Raw genomic sequence first — 17,271 nt, forward strand, 5'->3', positions numbered from 1 at the left:
GTGGTAGGAGAGGAAGAGGCTTGAGCAGCGCTTCATAGCTCATTCCCCTGGTCACAAATATCAAGAGGGGGGAAAAACACCTCCTCAAACGTACGAGAGCTAATTAAGAGGTCTCCTTCTCATTGAGCAGGCAATGAACCTGTCCTGCACCTAACAGTACTCATTCTGTAGCCATAACTGTCTAATCTTGCTATTAATATACCTACATGTTTATACCTATCTGGAGAAAGAGCTTAGTACACTGAGCAAAAAACAAACTTGACAGGGCACTACTTCCCAGTCCACCCTCTCTCTCCCTGGTTTGACCACACCGTCAATCAACTGCTGTTGGGCTGGGTGGGGGGGTAAGACAGGATTACATGAGCCGTGCTGGCTACAGCCCCGTGATTGGCTGGCTGAGTGCAGGCTGCAGCCCCGTGATTGGCTGGCTGAGTGCCGGCTGCAGCCCCCTGTGATTGAACGATACCGACCGGCCCGGCTGATCTAACAAAGGCATGCATGTCTTGTATTCTGAGGGTCTGACCCAAACTAGGCTCTGGGGAGCCACTGGGTAGAACACGGCCCAGAAGCCCGCGCTGACCACTGCTAACATCTAGCAGCTGTTTAGCACTTAGCCCGCAATTTGTGAATTACATTGATGCTGCCCACACTGCCTCATCAAATTTGAAAATGAGTTTTCTGGATTGATGCTGCCGGCTACTGAAGGCTTAGGGTAACCATTCCGGCCCGAGCAAAATCTCGTGTGTCAGACTCGTTCCCTCTCACTCCTCTGCGACTTGAAAGAATCAGCCAGTCCGCTGGCCCTGTGAGGCTGAACCAGGCTGGAAGAAAGAGGTGGATCAGGTATTCATTCACCAGTAAGAGTAAACTACTGTAGGCTGATGACCGACAGCCAGGATATATACTAATAAGGACTTGTCTTGGGCCTTCCTCGCTGCGAGAGAAACTTCACATCTTCAGAAAAGTCCGCCGTGCACAAAGTAGTGAGACAGGAAACTACACCCACCGAGGAAGGAAAGACAGCTGGGCCCTCTATTGGGTAAACTATGTAAATACATCAATAGTATTACTATCAAAATTGTATAAAAAGGAATGTTTTAAGCTCCATATCACGCGCGTTTTGTACGCCTATTCTATACTCTTTTCCATAATTCGTTTTTTTCCCCCCGCTCTATTGATTTAATTTTGGTTTCATAAGCAGCGTTCATTGTATGTCACCATTGTTGAATGTTCTTTTTTCACAGGGCCTCTTTGTGAAAGAGGCTGACTGTGCGTCTCAATAGACTAAACCCTGTGTACACGGGGGTTGAAGAGAGACAACCGCGCACGGCCGTACAAGGTTCCATTAACTAGAACGCAAGTCTATCCGGACCTTAGAGAGGCGGTAGTCTTGGCTCAGCTCAGTCATCCCACTGTCCCCTTCCTGTGGAGTGTGATGTGTCAGTGTTGGGGGGGGGGGGGGTCAGGAGTCCCTCCAGATGTGCGCCGGTGTGGACTGATATGGAATGGGCCCTCCAGCACCCCATAAATCCTGAACAGGATGGGCCTTTGTGTGCAGACGAGCCCGACCCACCCTCACACCCGACCGGGCTGGACTGACCCTCGACACCCTCCACCCCCCCACGATCTGTCCAGCAGCCTCCACAGACACGCAACCCCGGGCCACACGGACCAGCGCTGACCCTCGCACCTTCCACCTTCACACACACCCCGCCTCCACACCCAGCCATCACCTCACGTGACCACTGTCTTTTAACCGACCTACCCAACACCATCCGCTTCTGATCGAGAAAGGGACTCGGCCGGGTCTGCCGTCAGTGTGGAGGATGACCCAGCCGACGTCCCGTACCCCCGCCTCCTCTGACCCCACGCTCGAGACACAGCGTAGACGGAGCAGACGGAGAACGAGCATTCCCGACCCGCACGGCTACGCTAGCGGCACACCAGACCAGAGAAGAGAACCAGAGGACGCTCAGAGGGCCGGGCCGGGCCCCGGGCAGGTGTAACCCGACCCCCGGCTCTGTCTCTGAGCCCTGCTTCCACCACGTCTGTTTGGCCAGTCTAATTGGTTAATGGACCGGGGTTGATACAAGGGAATGAGAAACAGCTTGAAGCGCTGTCGCTCTCTCATAGCCACTTTCACCTCTGTTTATTGTGGCTCAGCCCAGCTACTGAATGAAGAGAAGATGGAGAAGCCAGGAGAGAGAGAGGGGGGGGGGGAGAGAGAGAGAGAGAGCTGTTCTGTCATTCATTTCACCGTGACTAAAATCAACACTGCGCAATCAATGTAAGAGCTTTTTTTTTTTTGTTAAATCTGGACTGGGTAAATTTGGGCGGCGTTCTCCATCTGACAAAAAGAGAGACACTCTAGTCCGCGTGGGTCCACTGTGAACACAGACCACCTGGATTCTGGTTTACACCAGGAGGACGTCTGTCTGGCTTAGCAAGGGGGGGGGGGGGACGCTGGGCTGAGGAGGAGAGACCAGACTGGAATGTGAGAGCTAAAGTCACAACTCTCTCTGACCTCCCCTTCACACCGTGTTAACCCGGGAGCGCCGACGGACGCGCTCTTCTTCCGACACCCCTTCCTCTGGAGGCGGAGCAGAGGTAGATGCACCGATCCATCTTTCACTGTGACACGACAAGAGTGAGGAGAGGGAGAAATGGCTCTAGTTTACCGGTTGCCTCATTAACGTTATCAGGTTCCCTATTAGCTTTGGGTTTGAATCCGAAATATTGCCAAAAAGGTGCATTTGCTTTTGGAAATCCTCCGCCACCGACTGGTGTAACCAACCTGAGCTGCGCATGCAACTCGAGACTTTCGCTTTCACTCGTGAACGTTCCTTGCAAACCATTTTAAACGTTTGCCAAACGTTTGCAAACATAAGCGAACGGTCTGAAAAGGTAAGCTAGTTCAGTGAACTAAACGCTGGACTGAGGGAAATGTGAATCATAGTCTATGATTGAATGAATGAATGAATACCGGAGAACTTTCACTTCATCTGGACCGGTAGATGGATCGGTGACGTCAGGCAGATACCCGACCCGTGAACCACGTCTGGATCGTAACCAGATCCCCATACCGGATCGGTCCCATCTCTACTAAGAGGATGTGTGTAACCACGTGTTTTGAGACACCCGAGATGGAATAGGTCAGTTCTGGGGAGGCAGTGTGTGTGTGTGCGTGCGCGCGAGTGTGTGTTTAGTATGACGCGTCGCCGTTACCTGTCTCTGCATCTCCTCCACCTGTCTGTGAGGGATGCTCTTCAGTATGGTGTACATCTCTGCCAGCTTCTCCTCTGGAATGAACACTGATGCCCTGTACACACACACACACACGCACGCACGCACACACGCACACACGCACACACACACACACGCACACAAACACAGATGAACAAACAACGAATTTGACTTGAGACCATTCCTATCCAATCCCAAGTACAAACTGATCAACAACAACAGAGTGGTCTTGTTGGCTGTGTGTTGGGGGGTGTTCCTGTACCTCTTCCAGTCCAGGACCTCAGAGAAGGGCAGGATGTAGGAGTCGGCCAGGATGACGGGCACACAGCCGGCCTGTAGGACGTCGCTCAGGGCTGCCTGGCCCAGCCGGGCCCCGCGCAGGACCACGCAGAACGACGACTCCTGGTACACACACACGCACACACACGCACACACACATACGCACGCACGCACACACACGCACACACGACACACATACGACGCAGGGCTCAGACCGGATCCACGCTGTCGAACGTAGCCCGGTAGATATCAGACTAAATCTAGTCAAGTAACGCCACTGAATAAGAACAGACTGCTAAGACAACCACCCAGGATCCGACCCACCCTCCTCCCACCCTGGGAGTCCAGCCCTCTGCCACTCCCCCGCCCCCCGTCTCTCCCGTCCGTCACACGCCAGGTAGGACAAAATTACTTCCTGTCTACACAGGCAAGGACAGCGGCATGCTGGAGACAAGCTCTGAGCAGGCGGTGACTGAGACATCCATGCTGTGTGTGTGTCTCACCTGAAGGATGTGAGGGTAGTCGAACACCTGGCCCTTGTAGCAGCGTTTGCGGTTGGAGGCGTTGGCGGCGGCGGAGGAGGAGGAGGAGCCCTGGGAGAGGTTGCTGCACTTGTCCAGGAGGAGCAGGGCCTCGCCGTTCTCCTCCTTCAGACGCTCTAGCTCGGCCCGGTACTCCCGGTGGATGGCCGTCTGAGATGACAGGATGAAGTACCGCCGGGGCCTGATGGACAGACAGGAGGACAGCCAGGAGGAGAGACAGACAGGAGGACAGACAGGAGGAGAGACAGACAGGAGGACAGACAGGAGGAGAGACAGACAGGAGGAGAGACAGGAGGACACAGACAGACAGGAGGAGAGACAGACAGGAGCACAGATCGACAGGAGGACAGACAGGAGGACACAGACAGACAGGAGGACAGCCAGACAGGAGGACAGACAGACAGAAGGACAGACAGGAGGACAGACAGGAGGACAGGAGGGAAGACAGACAGGAGGAGAGACAGACAGGAGGACAGCCAGACAGGAGGACAGACAGACAGAAGGACAGACAGGAGGACAGACAGGAGGACAGGAGGGAAGACAGACAGACAGGAGGACAGACAGGAGGAGAGACAGACAGGAGGACAGCCAGACAGGAGGTCAGACAGACAGAAGGACAGACAGACAGAAGGACAGACAGGAGGACAGACAGGAGGACAGGAGGGAAGACAGACAGACAGGAGGACAGACAGGAGGACAGGAGGGAAGACAGACAGACAGGAGGACAGACAGGAGAGAAAGCAGGGATAACGTTGTGAGACGCCTGGAGGATCTAAAGCGATCCAGACCCAAAGTGGAGAGACGTAGAGCGGAGGTGACCGGACTGCTGTGGAGGTCCAGGGCGTGGAGGTGGGTGTGTACTGCTGTAGAAGTGTGTGCCGTCGGGGCCGAGCTCACCCAGGCTGCCTCTCGGGCAGCTCCACGTCCGCCGACAGTGGGCTGTACACGGGGATGCTGACGTCATAACCCTGGCGGTACGTCCACGTGGAAAAACCTCCACCGGCGAGCAGCGCTCTGAGAAACGCACACACGGACACACACATGGTCAGCGCTCTGAGACACACACGCATGGACACACACATGTTCAGCGCTCTGAGACACACACCCACAGGGACACATGCATATTCAGCACTTTGAGGTACACACACACACACACACACACACACACACATACACACACACACACACACACACACACACACACACAGACACACACACGCACGCACATATTCAGCGCTCTGAGGTACACATGCAGATACACATACTAGAGGTAGAGGTACACACACGGACACACACATTCAGCACTCTGAGACACACACACACACACACACACACACACACACACACAGAAATACACATATTCAGCGCTCTGGGACACACACACACACACACACACACACAAAGACACATATTCAGCGCTCTGAGACACACACACGCACACACACATTCAGCGCTCTTAGACACACACACACACACACACACACACACACACACACACAGAGTGGGTCTGGGTTTAAAAAATCGATTAATCGATACTGAATCGATTCATGAATCCCAAAATCGATCTTTTATTTAATGAATGAATGAATAAATTAAGGGATGAATAGTTCATTCATTCATTCATTCAATGATTCATTCATTTTTGGAAATCAGTATCGATACCCAGCCCTAGTATTGATGTGGTGCATAACTTGGCAGTCATGTAATTAAGGTTACAGCAAGGTTTTAGTAACACTAATCGAATCGAATCGTGATAATCGATTCTGAACCTTGTGAATCGGAATCAAATCAATTATTAAAATTCGAATCAATACCCAGGCCTAACAGAGAGACACCAATTCAGCGCTCTGAGGCACACACACGGACACACACCTATTCAGCGCTCTGAGGCACACACACCGACACACACCTATTCAGTGCTCTGAGGCACACACACGGACACACATCTATTCAGCGCTCTGAGGCACACACACCGACACACACCTATTCAGCGCTCTGACACACACACAGGCACACATAATATATATTCAGCACATTGAGGCACACACATGGACACAACTATTCAGCGCTCTGACACACACAGGCACACATATATTCAGCACTGTGAGGTACACACATGGACACACACATATTCAGTGCTCTGAGGTACACGAGAACTGCACAAGCTTTCATTATGTCTCCCCTGCATACAAGGAAGTAAGTTGTCTGAAACACACACACAGCACGCACATACACAACACACACACAACACACACACATGGTTCCGATGAGGCCCCACGCCAAATGGAGCACAGCTGGATGAGCCCAGGAAATTCCCCTCAGCTCCAGATAAGTGTTCCTGGTCTCAGGGCCGTCTGTTCATAAAACCCACCTTCTTCTTCCACCTCGGAGCCGACAGCAGCCAAGAGCCTGGCTGGGGAACATGGGAGTCTGGCCTGCTCCACACTAGATACAAGTCTGTCTGCTCAAGGCCACCGCTGCTTCAGTCACTTAGTACTGACTACTGCTTCTGTCACCTAGTACGGACTACTGCTTCTGTCACCTAGTACGGACAACTGCTTCTGTCACCTAGTAGGGACTACTGCTTCTGTCACCTAGTACGGACTACTGCTTCTGTCACCTACTGCTTCTGTCATCTAGTACTGACTACTGCTTCTGTCACCTAGTACTGACCACTGCTTCAGTCACCTAGTACTGATTCTGTGACCTAGTACTGCTTTCGTCACCTAGTACTGCTTTTGTCACCTAGTACTGACCACTGCTTCAGTCACCTAGTACTGATTCTGTGACCTAGTACTGCTTTTGTCACCTAGTACTGCTTTTGTCACCTAGTACTGACCATTGCATCAGCCACCTAGTACTGCTTCTGTCACCTAGTACTGACTACTGCTTCTGTCACCTAGTACTGCTTCTGTCACCTAGTACTGACCACTGCTTCAGTCACCTAGTACTGCTTCTGTCACCTAGTACTGACCACTGCTTCAGTCACCTAGTACTGATTCTGTCACCTAGTACTGACCACTGCTTCAGTCACCTAGTACTGCTTCTGTCACCTAGTACTGACTACTGCCAAGCAGCACGTTCATCTTGATCAACTTTTCAGACTTTATCTGGAGTTTAAATGGAGCCTTCACGTCTCACTTAATCATGGCGGGCTTTGGGAGATGCCAGACTGAATCAAATGTGAATATCTTAAGTATCAGAGAAAATGAGGCCTATTACATATGTGTGGAAAGAATCACTGAACACACTGAAAAATATAATTTTATACTGAACAAATGATAGAAAGGGTTTAGCCGAAGTGTTGTTGCTTTGAATGTACCAACAGCTGGACCAACCTAATCCAATGTACCATGTGTCGATAATGTCTGAGCGTATTATATGTGTATCGCCTGTTGATATGTTTGATAAGACGTTTCTTTCTTGGAACTGTGCGTTGAAGGATAACTTGCACCTAAAGAGTTTCACTCCTGAGTCCTGACAATAATCTATTACCATACCTCCCTCTAGTGGTCTGAATGGTGCACCTTTGTGAAGAAAATGTGTTTGATTCAACTGGGGAGTAAGTAGTAGTTATACCTCTGTTATTTTGTCTTCATAGTGTTTATTTTAATTATGTTTTTATCCGGAACTATCCATGGACTGCAGTTGAAAACTAGCCACACAGCTAAAACTGGCACATTTACAGTAATGTTGATTGGTGTGCATTGTCCCTGTACAAGTAAACTAAATAAAATAAATACCTGTCTCTAGGTACATCCAACGCAGTGTTATAATCTGGAGGTCCTCCAGGCAACATGTTGAAAAGCAGGTGGTTCATTCCTTTGTCCCACCTGGAAACAGACAGACACAGGTGGTTGTCAGGGGTTACATGGGGGTCGGATACCCAACATTGAACAGCAGTATTTAGAATTCCAGGACATCACAGATATACTGTCAAAGAGATATCTGAGAATAGTGGAAAGCTTAGAAATCTCACATGCAACGCAGAGCTGAGGAGATATGGTGAGAGGAGAGGAGAGGAGAGGAGAGGAGAGGAGAGGAGAGGAGAGGAGAGGAGAGGAGAGGAGAGGAGAGGAGAGGAGAGGAGAGGAGAGCCTTGGGTAGGGCAGAGCAGAGGAGAGGAGAAGGGAGTGGAGCAGAGGGGAGGAGAGGAGAAGAGAAGAATGGAGGGGAAGAGAGGCGAGGTGAGGAGAGGGGAGGGGAGGAAAAAACAGCAGAGGAGAGGAGAGCAGAACAGAGGAGAGGAAAGGAGAGGATTACCTAGGGAGCATAGCGAGAGCCTGTGCCGTCTCGCGGATTCGCAGGGAGTTCTGGTTGAGCACGTCGATGGAGGGGACGAACAGGCACGCCCTGGTGACGTCGTCGGTGTAGAAGTCGCTGTCGGAGATGGCGCTCAGCAAGTCGTTGTACTCCCGTGACAGCCCTGTGCTGCTAATGGGAACGCCCACCTCGTCCACAAAACGTTGCAGAGGGTAGATGTACACCTGCAATTTAAGAGGAGAAAAAAAGTCAATACAATAGCTTATTATAATTCCATATTCTTGCTCCTTGCCCAAACTTGATTCTATTCCATGATGTTGGTGTTGAACACAAAACCTGTTTAACCATCCAAGTTACCACACCATAACAATCTTGGGCTTATCGGCAAAGGAAGAGACTATACGCAAAGAGGTCTAGCAAACGTAGAAGATGTAGCCTAACAGTAATGAGCTCCAAGGTACTGAGTAGCGGTCGACCGGATGATTATCGGGCCAATATTCTGCATTTTTTCAATTATCTGTACTGGCATTTTCTTTATCCAATTGCCGATAAAACATTGAAACCACCGCGTCTCTGGCTGTCACCACCCTGTGTTCTCGAGCAATGTCCACCCACAGCACTATCTGATAGGCTGTTATTACTCGTGAAGGGTAACCAATCAACACTTAAGGCTACCGTGCCAGGCAGGCTACAGGCAGGCACAGATGAGGAACGGGCAGAAAAGCAGCAACGTGAAGCGAGAGAGCTGTGGGTTTCGAAGGTAAGATACTTGAAAGCCGAAGTGCAATAAACATGACAATCCTCAACACTGAAGTTGCAAAAACACCACAATCTTATGATCCAATGCTATCAATTTCCCAGTAACACTGAAAATGCCCGGATAATGCACTTTGTTGCAGTTAACTATAACGACATTGATAGGCTACGTTAGACAAAGTATTGTTCTGTGCGGTTGACTGAAACTTGCTCATCACATTGCTCAACTTTCTTTATGGAACCTTTTCTAGATCTTGCTTGTGAGTTTATAGTTATGTGTAGCTACTATCCATTAAGCTTGTTAGATCAGCACAATGTTGATGAGATAGATAATGTCCACTAACGTTAGCCACCCAGTCGCACATGCAAGGTGAATTTGGTTTCAAATTGGATATTCTGAGCTGTTTGCAATGTTTAGCAAAATATTAAAAGTGAGGCTACTAGACTAACATTACTGCGCTTATAGCTATTATGCTTCATGCTTAAAGACATTTCAACAAAGTTAGGTGTTGGAGTTTGTTATTCTACATTTTAACACAGGCTTTTCATTTTACTGCAAATGTATATCAGTTCCAAATATCGGTTATCGGCCTCCTTGATTACTAATAATCTGCATTGGCCCAGAAAAAAAAACATGTCGGCCGACCCCTAGTACTGAGATGCACCTGAGTACTGAGCCCACCTTGATTCTGTTCTTGGGGTTGTAGCCACACCGGTACACATCAAAGCAGGTGTGCATCCTGCAGCTGAGGTCCCCCCTCTCTGGGATGGGGCTGGAGACGGGCAGCCGGACGAGGGGGGAGTCGTGGACGCTGCGCTTGTCCAGGCTCCAGTCTGCCGTGGACTCGATGGAGTGCGGCCAGAACTGGAACATGCCTGTGGCGATGAGGCCCAGGAGGACCACGGAGAAGAGGGTGATGTAGTAGATCCTGTGTTTGGTCTTCATCCGCGGGATCAGAGCTGGGCCCCGAGAACTGTACTTCCCAGCCGCACACATGCTGAGTCCAGTCTGGCTCCACTCCAATCAGCCACTGAGAGGGGTTGGAGAGGAACGTTAGCAAGCTAGGCTTTGATGTGAGATTGGGGTCCAGGATGTTTCTCTTGCTATGCTGTCTCTCATTTTAGCTAACAGTCTCATCTAGCTAAAAAAAACAACAGCTAAAGCATTATTATGTCAAGGACAACATTAAATCAGTTCATAACGTAGGCATTGAAATAAGAAAACACCAAGCATTTTTTTTCAGAGCAAGCTTTCAGAGAATGCCACCCTAAACCTATGAAAAGCCCTTCTAACACTGGGCAAGTGACTGCGTACAACCAAACAACAGCTGATCTAGCTAACGTGTCTGCATAGCTAGTAGCTGGCAAGCTGATGATCTGCTCTAGCGTTGACTTCAGACCATCAAAGCATGTGACGTTAGAGAGCTACTAGTTAGCAGTCATCCAGCAGTACGTTTACATTGAAAAGTGACACAGCTAACTAGCAATCTAGGAATAATAAATATATAATGTTGAGAACACCTGTCCACATAATCAATAACAAAGCATACTAGCTTGTTATGTGGCTAACTAAGGACGGGTTAGCCAGCTAGTTCTAGCTAGATAGCCAGTAGCTAAAATGTCTGAGCGATGTTACTTTCAGTCAATTTGATTTAATGTACCTTTACGTTTGACCGGGAGAGAAGTCGACTACACTGTATCAATTCATAGCCGCTTAATGTATAGACGTAAATCGGATAATTCAGACGTAGCTGGCTAAAAATGTTGTCGTGTAGCGACCTGATTTGCGGAAGTGACTTTTCTTCTTCTTCGCTTCTTCAGGTGGGCGACAATGCGCGGCATGTACAGCACCGCCACCGCGCGGCCCGGTAGACTATGGTAAAGGCTAGTTCAGAGGCCGTTTAAGGTTAGGTATAGGGTTGGGCTAAGGTTAGGGTTGGGCTAAGGTTAGGGTTAAGTTTAGGGTTGGGCTAAGGTTAGGGTTAAGTTTAGGGTTGGGCTAAGGTTAGGGTTAAGTTTAGGGTTGGGCTAAGGTTAGGGTTAAGTTTAGGGTTGGGCTAAGGTTAGGGTTAAGTTTAGGGTTGGGCTAAGGTTAGGGTTAAGTTTAGGGTTGAGGCTTGACCGGTTTCTGCGTTTATGGGAACTAGCCACTACCAGTCGACGAGTCACCCCGGTGGTGTAGCTGGAACAACTCTCGTACGCCTAACTACTCCCTAGTTTTATTGATCTGGGGAAATGGTCGATAGTTACATCGATTTGCGTATCCCCCCGGGTGGATGGAGACGGAGTTGTAGCCTCTTTTATATATATATATATATATATATATATATATAAAATAAATAAATAAATGTGTTTCTGTATAAAATGGTTATATCTATCTGAGGCGGGCTACCCGGGAATAGAAAACTGGCGTGCATTGAGTGAAGTCAGCCAGTCAGCTGATCTTTGAACACAGGATTGGTGGCGTAATACGATTGGACTAATAAGCCTACCCCAAGTATTCCTTGGCTATTCAGTTGTTTACATTTTTACTCGGTCGTTTTAACTCAGAAGAGTTAATCGTCGATAGCGTTTTTGACATTAAAACGCTTCTGATCGATATGGCAACTACAATTAGCACCCAACGAGGCCAGGTACACGGAGATAGCAAAGAGTTGTGGTTTCGACGCGCCTACTTGTGTTAGCTAGCGTGACGTTAGCTAGCTATATGCCGACTAGCCTAAACGCAAGTTATTTTAGCTAGCCATGGCTAACACCACTTCACTTGGGAACTGTGCTGTGATTCAATAAATTAGCTACTGTAGTTAGGTGGCTAAACGCCCACAGTTAGCTCGCTATCTGGCTTATTTGATTCAACTGAATGTAGCTCCGAAGCTCATCTAGCTAGCTAGCTAGTGCTATGTCTATGTTCGCTAGTTAATTAGCTAGCACTAGTACTAACTGTTAGTCATTAAATAGGGATGTAACGTTATCTAGCACTAACGTTAGCCAGCTAAATAGTTGGCCGTATTTAGAGGATATTTGCGGAACATGAGCCAGTTAGCAAGCCAATTACGTCTTAACTGGAATAATATGTGAAATGGGCGTTGGCTAACGTTTACTCACGAGGTCAGTCTGGTAGCACCAGACAGTGCTCCGTCTCACCGTGTTCATGTGTGTCGTGGTCAGGTGTACATCGGGGAGCTGCCCCAGGACTTCCTGCGCATAGCTCCCACCCAGCAGCAGCAGCAGGTGCAGCTGGATGCCCAGGCCGCTCAGCAGCTGCAGTACGGCGGGTCAATAGGCACCGTGGGCAGGCTCAGCATCACCGTGGTGCAGGTATGGAAACGCTGGGGGGGGGGGGGGACTAAGAGAGAGCTCGAGTGGCACCATCTTGAAAACATAAAGTGTATCAAACAGAAATAGCTTCTTGGCTATGTAGGCTACTATACAAGGGTGCTGTCATCCTCATGAAAACATCCACATTTGAGTTGCCAAGCCTTGTGTAGGCTACTGCAAATCAACAGATGCCTGTCTACCAGTCAGTGTGATCCCTGGCCTTGCTTTCCTTTGCTACGCTCCGTTATGAGGGGTGTGTGAATGTTGGCCTGCTTCCCATAGCTGGACAAGGCAAGTTTTATGGATTCTGCCTTGTCTACCTGATCTTTGAAGGTTTTCTTGTACTTGGTCCCAAAGTGGCACTTAACACTCAATGTTCGGCAAACAACATTTTCAAACCATAAAGTACACACAGCACGGTCCTGAAGGACAAAACCAAACTCTGAATGCCTGGACCTCCTTTGCGTTAGCTTTTTTTTTAGCTAGTGGGGAAGCCATCATGAAACGATCACTGAGATTCCTGCGGGAAACATAAGCAGGAGGCCGTACCGTTAATCAAAATAAGACAGCGCGCATGTGCATTGCGAGCAACAGCCAATGGCTGTTGAAGAGGGGATTAGAAATGCAGCTGATGGAACACTTGAACATTTCTCTTGAGTGCCAGTGTGCCAATGATTAGGCTGCCGTGTGCCTATGGTGGCACGCGTGCCTTAGTTTGCCTACCCCTGATTTAAAAAGTTGGGGCCTTTGAGTAATCATCATATGTGGTTGAGCAGTGTGTGGGGGGGTAATTGAAGGCTTTGCAGGTGTCTCCTCAGTTTTCCCTGAACCCCCCCCTTCTTTTATCCAGGCCAAGCTGGCTAAGAACTATGGGATGACCCGTATGGACCCCTACTGCCGGGTTCGCCTGGGTTACGCCGTCTACGAGACGCCCACGGCTCACAACGGCGCCAAGAACCCGCGCTGGAACAAGGTGATCCAGTGCACAGTTCCCCCGGGGGTCGACTCTTTCTACCTGGAGATCTTCGACGAGGTGAGGCGGCGGGGCAGCACGGAGGGGCGGGGCTAGAGATTATCAGGGGATCACTTTAACAGGAATGTAGGGATAGCACCTTACTGGAGATGTTGATGTGTGGCGTTCTGCTAGAATCAGGGATGGATGGGAGCATAGATATCTAACGGGTGTCCCGTCCCCCAACTTGCCCACACTGGGATTGAGCCCGGGTCCTCTGATTTGCGAACGCACATGACCACCTCTCATAAACACCGCTAATCAGTTAATCCATCGAAAAGCTAGCTCTTCGAGGGCGTGAGAGGGCAGTATTTATACTGAGGAGTGAGTTTAACCAATTCAACTCAATTACAGATGGATAGATGAGTGTTGACACCCACGTTGCTTTGTCGTCCTCCAGCGGGCGTTCTCCATGGACGACCGGATAGCGTGGACCCATGTGACCATCCCTGAAGGCCTACGGGAGGGAAATGTGGTCGATGAGTGGTTCAGCCTCAGCGGTCGCCAGGGAGACGACAAGGAGGGCATGATCAACCTCGTTATGTCTTTCGCTGTGAGTTCACCACACACGCTTGATACACAACACGCATAACATACACATGACCTGATTGATTGAAGTGTATTCACTTTTTCCATATTCTCCATCTCTCGCTACACCAGTCCATGCCAGCTGGAATGATACCTCAGCCTGTCGTCCTCATGCCCACCGTCTACCAGCAGGGGGTGGGATACGTCCCCATCTCGGGTAAGAGGTAACACACAGCCACACATACAGGTCACATGCTCCCCTCCATTTTGCATGGGGCGGCTTTAGCTCAGGAGGTAGAACTAGGTCCAATGATCGTAGGGTCGGCGGTTCGAATCCCAGCTCCTCCTGACCACATGTTGAGGTGTCCTTGAGCAAGACACTAGACCCCAAATTGCTCCCAATGAGCAGGCTAGCACCTTGCATGGCAGCTGACACCATTGGTGTGTGTATGTGTGTGTGAATGTGTGATTGAGAGGCCTTCATTGTAAAGCACTTTGGATAAAAGTGCTATATAAGTGCAGTCCATTTACCATTTACCATTTTGTCCAGTCACGGGACTATAGAACCTCGACTTCCCTATGTGCAAGACTAAGAACTATAGAGTAGAGCTATATCAGATTAAAGCTAGCCTTGCATAGGCAGACCTTTCTCCACATTTCGTTTCGCTGTTCCAGCGACCAGTGCTGTAGAAGGGTTAGGCTGCACCCGATTATCATTCTGAGATAAGGTGGAAAAGACACTTGTGTTTCTTTAAACCAATCACAATCGTCTTGGGCGGCACTAGGCTTGTTTTTTTTGTTGTTTTTTTTTCAATGGTGCCCTTGCGAAATAGTGTTGGAGGATTGGATCTAATTGGTGCCGTTGGAACTGTGCCAATGAGAGGATTATCTTGAAAACCTCCATGCGTTGAGCCAGGCTAGATTAATGCTCACCCCCTCTTGTTCTCTCCCCATCTCCCAGGAGTGCCCACAGTGTACAACCAGGGCATGGTGCCCATGGGGATGCCAGCAGCGCCCAGCGCAGCCCCCCACTCCCAGGGGGGCCCGGTCAGCGAGGAGGACCTGAAGGCTCTGCAGGACATGTTCCCTAACCTGGACCCCGAGGTGATCCGCACCGTCATCGAGGCCCAGCAGGGCAACAAAGATGCCGCCATCAACTCTCTCCTGCAGATGGCCGAGGAGCTGTAGTGGCACCACTGCAGGGGCGGCTCCACCTGCTGGTCACGGCGGCACAACGCGGGCAGGAGCGTCAGTCTGGCCTGAACATTGCCCACCACTGAGCTACAGCCCCCCTCCCCTCCCAGCATGTACGGACTGTATATACACACACACTCAGGCCTGCTAGCTCTCAACTGTCCCACACTTTTACAACTTTAAAACAAATACTCAGCTTTGCATATCTGGGCTGTCTCACATCCATGCATTATCTGGTTAGAATTCCTGCCCGTCTGTTTCATGAAGCACAGAGATTAGAACCCATGTCCATAAGACACCAATGACGCACCTATTTAGCTTGTAACCCAGGCTGGGTTCGCTGCCTGGGGGTCGTTGTGACGTCTCGACGACCTCCCGGTGTTACATTCCACTGGACTAGGTGGGGTCAAAGGTCACCTGGTTATGATGCAATGCTTGGTCAGGGAGGAGGAAGCATAGTTGGTCTCAGACTGGTTGAGAGCTCCCAGCGTGTCTTCCCTGTGTATGTGTGTGTCGACCAGTACCCGCAACTCTGTGAGTGATACATCTGTATAAATATATAGTTCTATATGTTGAAAAGATAAGTTATTTTGAAGATATAAGATATATGTCTTAAGTGATTGGTAGGGTAAAGAGGACTTATTAATGCAGATCTGCGTAGAGCCTCTCAGCCAATCCCTGCAGGAGGTTGAGAAGCAACGACGTCCCTCAGATCAGCAGCTAAAAGTCATCTGCACTTCTCCACACATCAGTGGCCTAGTTCTGATACCGATGCGTTGCCAACAGTCGTTTCCAAATAGGGGGTGGAAAAGTAATGTTAAAATGCATTATCACATTGATGTCACATTTGGATGACGCATTAGAGCAGCACTGATCTCCACAGAGTAACGAGAGGTGAGACAAACCCACAGAGATGGACGAACCTTTGAACATCACCCTTTTCCGTGTTCATCTCTGAATATGTCGGCTGTGAAGCTGTATTGTTGTTGTTCGTCCACCTTGGATCATATGGCTTTTTCCAATACGGTGAAATTACTAAATTCTCTTTTGATTCACACAGCGAGAAGTTGTAACTGTTGCTGTCCTCTTTCAGAGGAGACTGCTGTCTGCTAATTTCAATATGCGGTATTGAATGTTGCCGTTTGCCAAAGGTCTGATTCAGATGTTGATTTGATATTTATATTTGTGTAATCTTCAAATATGTGCATATATTTTTCCAAGGAAATATCCTTTGCTGTTTCTGGTGTGATGCATTAGTACTAGTAGTAGTTCAGATTCTTCTGTGTCCAGGCCATGATGCTCCCTGTGTCATGCAGTATGTATCTAGGCTGCTGTATACCGCAACTTAGACGGTAACTCCTGTGTTCAGGCACTGCAGTTTGATTGACACTTCTATATTGTGCTACTATTGCATCTAACAAACCAGTCTTATCCCCCGCCCCCTCCCCACACACACACACTTCCCAGAGACACAACAAGCACTTTGATTTACTAAAACTACACCTCTCTCTGTCTGGCCCCCAAACATTTAACATGGCTGGCTGCATTTGGAACACACCTCACGTTGTTCTGGTGTGCTCAATGGCATGTGTGTGGTAATGAACTTGAGTGAAGGAACTGAATTCCATGGTCTGTACTATCAAGTGTCTTATCATTCTATCATGTTCATGTGATCTCATGGCATCCTGAGCAGATATCTGCTCATGTCATGACCCCATGACCAGTATCACATGCTAAAGCATCTCTGGTTCGTCTTGGTTGAATGGTTGGAGCTCTTTGACGTTGCACTGTGTTCGCAATATGACCTGCTCTTGTTTTCTTCGATACATTTCTTCGATAAATTGTGGAAATTAAATGTTTATCTACAAAGTTTATCTGTGTTTGTCTGGTTGTGTATACCTCTACCCTACTGCTAGTTCATTAAATATACATATCAGCACTATTGTACTCATACTGTCCACACCCAGTCTTTAGCCAACTTCTTAGGCCATGGAATCCCTAAGTAGTAATGTTAGGATGAGACAACCGCTCGAAGAGCCAACAGGCAGACACATTTGGACTTGATGTTGCTATTCTTTATTAAAGACTACAACTATACACATTTTTACTATATATCCAATTTACTGAAATCTTGAA

At 49.0% G+C, this 17,271-nt stretch overlaps 2 protein-coding genes across 2 annotated transcripts in view; one reads left to right on the plus strand and one right to left on the minus strand.

Moving 5' to 3' along the window:
• Positions 1-10,869, minus strand: part of ext2 (exostosin glycosyltransferase 2) — a 30,220-nt gene extending 19,351 nt beyond the window's left edge. The window contains exons 1-8 of the mRNA XM_084436601.1: positions 10,745-10,869; positions 9,766-10,114; positions 8,328-8,551; positions 7,808-7,897; positions 4,962-5,078; positions 4,026-4,245; positions 3,506-3,645; positions 3,226-3,319 (exon numbers count right to left, since the gene is read on the minus strand). Of these exons, the coding sequence (XP_084292727.1) occupies positions 3,226-3,319; positions 3,506-3,645; positions 4,026-4,245; positions 4,962-5,078; positions 7,808-7,897; positions 8,328-8,551; positions 9,766-10,080 (1,200 nt within the window). The 5' untranslated portion in view covers positions 10,081-10,114; positions 10,745-10,869. The remainder of the gene's footprint in view (positions 1-3,225; positions 3,320-3,505; positions 3,646-4,025; positions 4,246-4,961; positions 5,079-7,807; positions 7,898-8,327; positions 8,552-9,765; positions 10,115-10,744) is intronic.
• A 699-nt stretch (positions 10,870-11,568) lies between these two features.
• tollip (toll interacting protein) lies at positions 11,569-16,963 on the plus strand. Its single transcript, XM_084436775.1, has 6 exons — positions 11,569-11,716; positions 12,252-12,401; positions 13,252-13,434; positions 13,814-13,966; positions 14,074-14,158; positions 14,903-16,963. Exons 1-6 carry the CDS (start codon positions 11,684-11,686, stop codon positions 15,127-15,129), a joined length of 831 nt encoding a protein of 276 aa, XP_084292901.1. The 5' UTR covers positions 11,569-11,683; the 3' UTR covers positions 15,130-16,963.
• The last annotated feature ends 308 nt before the right edge of the window (positions 16,964-17,271 follow it).

The sequence above is a fragment of the Borostomias antarcticus genome (assembly GCF_949987555.1).
Source record: "Borostomias antarcticus genome assembly, chromosome: 4".
Lineage (NCBI taxonomy): Eukaryota > Metazoa > Chordata > Actinopteri > Stomiiformes > Stomiidae > Borostomias > Borostomias antarcticus.

Bases quoted from the DNA above. Each gene is read 5' to 3' on its own strand.
- tollip (XM_084436775.1), top strand. From the start codon at position 11,684: ATGGCAACTACAATTAGCACCCAACGAGGCCAG. The intron at 12,402-13,251 runs GTATGGAAACGC...TCTTTTATCCAG, and splicing joins TCAGCATCACCGTGGTGCAG to GCCAAGCTGGCTAAGAACTA. The intron at 13,435-13,813 runs GTGAGGCGGCGG...GTCGTCCTCCAG, and splicing joins ACCTGGAGATCTTCGACGAG to CGGGCGTTCTCCATGGACGA.